Source organism: Dermacentor silvarum, chromosome 3, assembly GCF_013339745.2.
Source record: "Dermacentor silvarum isolate Dsil-2018 chromosome 3, BIME_Dsil_1.4, whole genome shotgun sequence".
NCBI classification, from domain to species: domain Eukaryota; kingdom Metazoa; phylum Arthropoda; class Arachnida; order Ixodida; family Ixodidae; genus Dermacentor; species Dermacentor silvarum.
Window position 1 is genome coordinate 105,211,266 of NC_051156.1, and position 7,446 is coordinate 105,218,711.

The 7,446-nt window shown below is 45.0% G+C and overlaps 1 protein-coding gene across 1 annotated transcript; it reads left to right on the plus strand.

The window, feature by feature from the left end:
- The first annotated feature begins 966 nt into the window (after nt 1–966).
- Nucleotides 967–5,452, plus strand: LOC119444643 (uncharacterized). The gene is made up of 4 exons (XM_037709011.2): nt 967–1,311; nt 1,926–2,061; nt 4,019–4,100; nt 5,176–5,452. The coding sequence occupies exons 1-4, from the start codon at nt 1,042–1,044 to the stop codon at nt 5,450–5,452; spliced, it is 765 nt and encodes a 254-aa protein (XP_037564939.1). The 5' UTR covers nt 967–1,041.
- Nucleotides 5,453–7,446: the final 1,994 nt, after the last annotated feature.

Below are 7,446 nucleotides of genomic sequence, written 5' to 3' on the forward strand. Positions count from 1 at the left end.
ACTAATCATAGAAGCCATCTTTCAAAATATTAATGTGGAAATAGGCTCTAGGAGCTTAGCCCGACATCTCATGCAAGCGGTACCATTACTTACGACAGAAAACCCGTTCCAAATTGCGGGGGAAGTTCGAAGTATGGGAGTCTATGGAAAAGGCCAAATTTTGGAGGCTTTTTTCGGCAGTAAAAAGCAATTTGCGATGAGCCTATTGCATCGATCGACGTATTACCGGGGATTCATCAACTTCAATGACTCGGCTTTCAGCTAGTTGCAGCAGCAACTCTTGAAATGGCAAAAAAGTCGTCCCAAAATCGCAGTTTTCATAACAAGGTCACAGAATTTATTGTGGTACGTATATAAACCTAGTTTTTGCCTCCAGCAGCACGTCGAACCGATAGCCGAGCGTTCTGCGCGACCACAGATTAGGGGCGCGATCTTGTAAGCGTTCCAAAATGGAACGGAGGCGTTCCGTTCCATCGAGCCGCACACGATTGGTCAATTTGAACCGTGACGAACGCCATGACGTCAATTGTGACGTGAACCGTGACGTCTTGCTGCTGTCAATCATTCCGTGTCGTCTGCTAACGGACGAACGCAACGGAACGGTTGCCGAGTCCGTCCGTTTCGATAGAACGGATTAGAACGGCTACCAGACGACTTGGATTGGATTAAAACGTAAGCACTTGGGACAGTTAGCCTCTTTCGTTTCCGGTTCAATCCAAATCGGGAATCCCCACAGTTGGAGAAAATGGCGTTTTCTTTTTTTTTGCCGTGTCTTTTCGTGTCGCCTGTGCGGCTGCTGCAGTCGCGCAGAGACGATGACCCGAGGTAGATGATGCATTTCAAGAGTTGACGGAGGAAGAGTTCCGGCAATATTTTCGTCTGTCCAAACGAACAGTGCGTCGCTTGTGCGACGAGCTTGACTCCATCATTGGATGCCAGCGAGCCAGTGGCGTTTCCACAGAAAGGAAGGTGTTGTGCGCGCTGCGATTTTTCGGCACTGGAAGCTTCCGGAGGAGCGTTGGTCGCGAGGAGCAAATAGGCATGGCGCAGCCGGCCGCGAGCAACACCATCCAGGAGGTGACGGAGGCCATCATTTCCGTGTCTGCCCGGAGAAAGTTGGTGGACTTTTCATTGACACCGGCTGCCAAGGATGAGGCAAAGGCGGCGTTTGCGCGACGCGGTGCTATTCCAGGCGTGCTAGCGTGCGTCGACGGCACGTTGATCGCAGTTATGAAGCCAGAGGGACTTAGCCCGGCCGACACGGCGAGCTTCATGTCGAGAAAGGGTTATTACGCCCTCAACGTCATAGTCGTAAGTACCGTTGGAATGTTTTACTTCAAACTGTAGTCACCATTTTTACTCGCGCATAGTAGCAATTGTTCAGTTTAATGCCCAAGCTGGCATAACTAGTAATGTAACGATTAAAAGAGGACATGCGGGGTACGAGCTCGTTGAAGTCTGACATGTCAGCGGTAATGATGAGTGCCATGTGTTTCTGTGCATGAGCCGTTTGCCGTACCAAAATTGTGTTTTCGTTCTGGCGTGCATACACAATGGAATTGTGCATTTTGGAGGTATTTAGGAACATGGGCAGCAGTCGTAGCATAAATCGATACACTATAGGGAAGATACGATGGAAGCATTTTGAACAGGGAAGTACTTACAACCATTGCATGGGCTGGATTTGGCGTGTATGGGTGTTCTTGCGCAATTTCGTGCCCCAAGTTTTCATTTAGCGATCACTTAGTGCAAACCATAGGCGTGCGCACAAAGGGCCCCAAATGCGAAACCCTGTGCACGCCTATGAGTGAAACAGTGTAGCTGCTTATACCAGCGTAAATGTATGTATTGTTTTCTGCATATGAATGGCAAAAAGGGATTTTGAGCATATCTGCAGCGCTATTTTGTATTGCTCCTCATTGCAGGTGTGCAACTCGGAACTTTGCATCCTTGTTGTGGACCTCCGGCTCCCTGATTCGGGCCACGACTCTTGGATGTGGCAGCATAATCCACTGTGTACGCGCCTCGCCGCACAACTGCAGCCTGGCGAGTCTCTGCTTGGTAAGTATTCGTAATGTGTACCCCTAACTAGGGCAGAGCACTTTAGTTGGTAACAACTTTGTTGATAGTCACAGGAATATTGATGTCACAGGAATGGTGAGCTTTCATAACACATACATAATTTATTTATACAAATTGCAATGCCCCTAGGCTATCACAAGGCTGTGTTTGTACAGTGGAAAATACATTAAGGAACTTGTATACACATCAAGTACCCCTCCATACGGATGGTCAATGTTTCCAAATCGAAACATCCGACAGATTATGATAATTTAAACGCAAACGAAGTAAAGTTATACAAAAATCCTTCAAAAAGAATGCCACAGCCGTGGACTCGGAAACAATTGTACCCTCTTCACTGTGCAAGAGGCTCCAAGGTTTGCATAAACCTCAGAGACTCTTGCACAGGTTTGCATAATTTTCATAAAACACACCAGAATGATCGCAACCGCCACATCCTGTGCATTCGGGCGCTCGGTGTACATTAGTAGGAACGATGCAATATGCTTGCTAGCCACCTCTTGGGCTAGGTGTATGAAAACTTCCATGCAAGCATGAATACGCAGACGAGGCAAGCAAGTAAATCGTAATGAATGCGGATTCAACCACAAAAGAAAAAAATCTAGCACTGAGTGTTCTGACATTATACTCGTCACATCATGTCTAAATTGGTAGACGTAAATTAACGTGAAAGCACAAAAAATACAAAGGTCAACTTTATTACATGCTATGACGACAAGTACAGAGGCCAACACACATCTCTAGAACGCGCAAATCATGTTTGCAGGACTGCGCTGGCGAATCTGATGACGACATGTGGCACAATATCTGCTGTATGTGAGCTTGCGTGACTAAATGTACAGTTCCTATTGATTTTTATCGACCTGGTGGTCGGCTTAAGCTTATGTGGCTGCTTTGGTCCTCGCAAGTGTGTTCTATACATGAGTGTTGACCTCTGTACATCATGAACCTTGTACATACAGCATGCTACACGTAGCAAAGCATGTGAGAACATTGCAACATGAGCATCACACAATTCGTATTCACCACGGCAAATAAAACCTGCAGTTACATTTAAGTGACCTTGCAAGAAAGTATGACTTTGACAGGTATGTCAATTCCCTTCTCAGTGTTATCAGTCACTCACCAGAAGCATTCATTTTTCGACAGCAATTGCAGTGTGATGCTAAAGAACAGGTGAATCATAATTGTAGAAAGGTGAGTGCACTTGCCAGCTGTGATGAAACATAAATTACATACAACATGAATAATTAGCTCTGCAATCTCACAGCACCCAGAACGTGTTACACTTAAAACTTATTCTTGCTCACTTGGAACGAAAACTAGAGGAAACCAATCACCGGCGTGGTGCAATGATGATGGCCATTTTCATTTGTGAAACTATGCAACTTGCAGAGTGACTAGTTTGGTGCTCTGAAAAAAGACCACATTGTAGTTGTACCTTATCATCACTGTGCCGAAATGAACATATCACAGTGCAAACACTATGCGGTAACGCTTCATAATGAGTGCAGTAAGCTACAAAACATAGTGAACCAATATAAATATCACAGTACAAAACCCATACACAGAAATCGACAACTACTTGTAATGATTCCAGTGTCTTCGAAATGTGTAAATAAAAGAAAGCACGCTGGCGTTGCAGCTGGATTAGTGTAAATAGAAAGAGGAAAATACTACGATACAAAAATGGGTGCACGCATTACACCTTTCGTCCAAAAAATCCTCCTGCATTACTCATACAAGGCAACAATCAAACTTAAATAGTAAAACTCAAAATGAAGCAACAATAAGTGCATAAAATGAAAGTGAAGATATAAAACTCAAAGAACAATAAATAAACAAGATAAATTGAACTCATAAAACAATAAATGACTAAAATGAAATTGAATAGGTGAAAATAAACAATAAATTAATTCCTCCTTTCTTGTTGCAGGTGGCCAGCTACGACTAGTGCCAGGGAGCGCACCTTCTCCAGTATGCCCTCCTGAGCCACTGCCGTCCTCTCTGCCGCGATGGCGAGCCGGGTGGTGGATTGTTCGATCCTTCGCAGCACATGAAATGAATAATTGTGGTGGAATTGTTCATATGAGTTGCTGATTACTCGCAACCAGCTCATCGCTGGAAGCTGTTGTTGTCAAGAATTGCAACGTGCACAACAATTGCCCACCTCCCTCGCTGTAGCCACTGTAGTGTCTATCCTCCTAACACATCACATATCCCATGGCAATGCCATCCAAAACTACCCCCCTTACCCAAACCTTCATCCCTCCCATCTACCCCTTCCTCCGAGTGGCTGACCGCCGCAACCACCCTTCACGACCAACGATTCCTTGGGGACTTCATCGGCCTAGCGCTGAAGCATGCTGCAAGCGACGCCCTGGACTCAGGGCACTGATGCATTTTTTATCGCAGAATAAAAAAAAGTTATTTCTCTCTCTCTCTCTGTTAAAGAGCCACTGGCCTGATGGCATCCTTTGGCAGTGTCACGCGTCCTGTACAAGCTATGCCCGTTTGGGCAGACAAGAACCTGTTGGAACTACTTTTCAGTCATCTACTCAAATTCATCTCTTACCACCAAACAACCCTTTTCAGGGCCAACCAACCTTTTGCCCGGCTGTTGATCGTTGGCAAGATAGGATACCGAGTCCTTAATACAACGCATATTTCTTATTTACATCAAAAGTTGGCTTGTTTTCCAGATTCATGATTCACTTATGATAACAGAGCATAAATAATATTTATGTCCTTCACATAAAATGACACCGAAGGATCCACCAACCTAAAGCTTCCGACGCTATTTTCCTGTTCACCAATAGTGTCGCGTTCTGCTAAAGGTACCACTTACAGATAATGGCAAACTCTAAGTCGGCACCGTTCAGGAACGCATGATATTACGCCGGCAGTGTGCTTACCTCTTGGTAGGGTAGGTCGGTGACGCCACGGAAGCGGACCGCGCCCGTCAGCTGGAGCACTCGGCCCCGGAAGCCGGGTGCGCGACCCCCTCCAGTGCTTCTGAAAATACACACCAATGTCGAAGGACAAATCGCCCGGACCATTCGACGGTCACTCACATTTGCTCTTGGGCTATAGCGGTAGCATCGCGGCGGGCCTCGTAGACCTGCTGCTTCCTCCACTGGTCGACCGTTTTCACAACGGGCCCTTCCGCGTTCAGCACGTCGGCCAGCTGCTACCACAGCTGTCGTCGGTCGACAAGGCTGAAGCCCGGCCCAGCTCGCTGGATCTTAAAGCCAGCTGGAGATGCGGCTCCATAAAAGCGAGCACCGTCTCCCGCTGGCCCTCGGAAACGCGCGGTCCCATAACGGGTGCAGAAGCCGACACGTTTTCCTACATGGCTTTCCGCACGTAACGGCTCGACCGAACCAACCGCTTCAAAACTCGCGCCGTTTGAATTTTAATAGTGGTGGAGACATGCATACAAGCATTGCTTGAAACGGGGTAGTGGATAGCGCCACCACTAAACGTTTCGCAAAAGGCGACACCACCTAGCGCCATTTCAAGACATTAACCGCAATAATTTGTTTAACTCGTTCCGCATTCCAAACTGAATCTTTGAAAAGCAACACCAACACATTTTGCTACTCATTCATAATAGCCAGATATTTCTCAACATGTTAGAAACGCTTCTAAGTATGTTATACGGTCCCCAAGCAGACGTCAAAAGCGTGACGCAGGCGTCTACTTCGCTCATTGGCTCTTTGCTTAATCTCGTCCTCGCGAATATGGCGGACCGCCTATTTCGTGACGTAAAGAACGAACCGCCTCCGTTCCATTTTGGAACGCGTACAAGATCGCGCCCTAGGATCACTGATACCACGATTCTCAGTTCGCAGGTTCGAAGCCAGCAGCACCGCTATTTTTTTATCACTTTGTCGCTGCTTAGTTTGGCGGTTTCCCGCCAGATGGCATATTCCGAAACGCAGGTCATTTAGTTACGGTTCTTGTTTCGTTTCTTTCTACTGTACCAACGTCTTCCTTAAAAAAAATAGCTGACTGGTTTCGTGAACATGCGAACGTGCTTCCAAACTTCTTTTGCACTTTAGGTGTAATGTATTTTAGACAATAAACCCAGGTTACGTGTTTTCAAATTTCATTTCTTTCTTAAGGCAAGCATTTATGAAGGCATTACTAAGAAATATATTTGCCTATTCAGCTATGTCATGCAAAGGCGTGTTTGTGCGACTTTTGTTCAGCCTGAAACGTACCACAAAAATAGCGTCCCGTGTGTGCAATTAAAAGACGGAGAAGTAGAAACTTGGCTGCAGCCCCAGACGTAGTATTGTTACAAAGGAGTACAGAAGCTATTTGACTGAGTATATTTGCATTATATCAAAGCAGAATTTTTGCGTACCGGATCTTCGGTGCAAATGAAGGCTGTCCGAATTATTTCACAAGCTTTCTTGCTTAGTACAAACCAATACCTCGAAACATAAACATGCTATCCTCAATATGCAGCGCACGTGTCTTATCATTTGAACCATTCCCATATACCTTCACGAAATTCCCGAAATACTAAAGGTCTTCATATCCTTTTACCACGACGTACGCAGAGGAGTATTGGAAATTATGCGAAAAGACACCGGGACGTGTTAATGTAGTTTGTCGTGTAAAAATAGAGAACGATTCCAATCACAGACCACACTCTTTTTGAGTTATGCCCACAGTATTGCAAGAAGACATTGTTTTCCGCTACAATCACTAAAGTTGCTATCGCATTCTGCTGTTCTGTTCTTAACTAACTCTATTGCTGAATCAGATCGCAGCATCTTGATATAATTACTGGTACAATTCTTCAGTAATTCTGTGAGAATATTTTCCTACCCTAAATATAACGTGTTTGAACAATTGAAGAAACATGAGAAAGGACCGTGAGGGTTTGCAGAAATGTTCCCTTATTAGAATCGTTTATGACCCATATCGGTACGGTGGTATTGTCATAATCACGCCAGCGTCCACTGACACCATTTATCACTTTACTGCCTGTAAAAAAATGCAAAAGTGTCGTTCCTTGTGCGTGAGTAGCACAATCGCAGCTGATCCTTTCATATGGGCCCACTAAGCTACACCTACCCTTTTCTGCCATGGTGCCACAAGAGATGTCAATTTCACCCTTGAATTTCTCCCTTTCAGTTTGCTAGAAAGCATAGGGACGTACACAAGACGAACATTCGAAGTTTTGAAGTAGTCCTGAGATTTTAGTAAAATTTTATAGGCAATATGGTATCATCCTTTATTTGTTTACAAATTTATTACACCTGATTGGTGATAATAATGACGTACTACATAATAGTTAGTACTACATAATAGTACTACAGTTTTTCTACTTAATAGGTCATGTCTGAG

Bases quoted from the DNA above. Each gene is read 5' to 3' on its own strand.
- LOC119444643 (XM_037709011.2), top strand. From the start codon at position 1,042: ATGGCGCAGCCGGCCGCGAGCAACACCATCCAGGAGGTGACGGAGGCC. The intron at 1,312-1,925 runs GTAAGTACCGTT...TCCTCATTGCAG, and splicing joins ACGCCCTCAACGTCATAGTC to GTGTGCAACTCGGAACTTTG. The intron at 4,101-5,175 runs GCGAGCCGGGTG...CTTGGGCTATAG, and splicing joins CCGTCCTCTCTGCCGCGATG to CGGTAGCATCGCGGCGGGCC.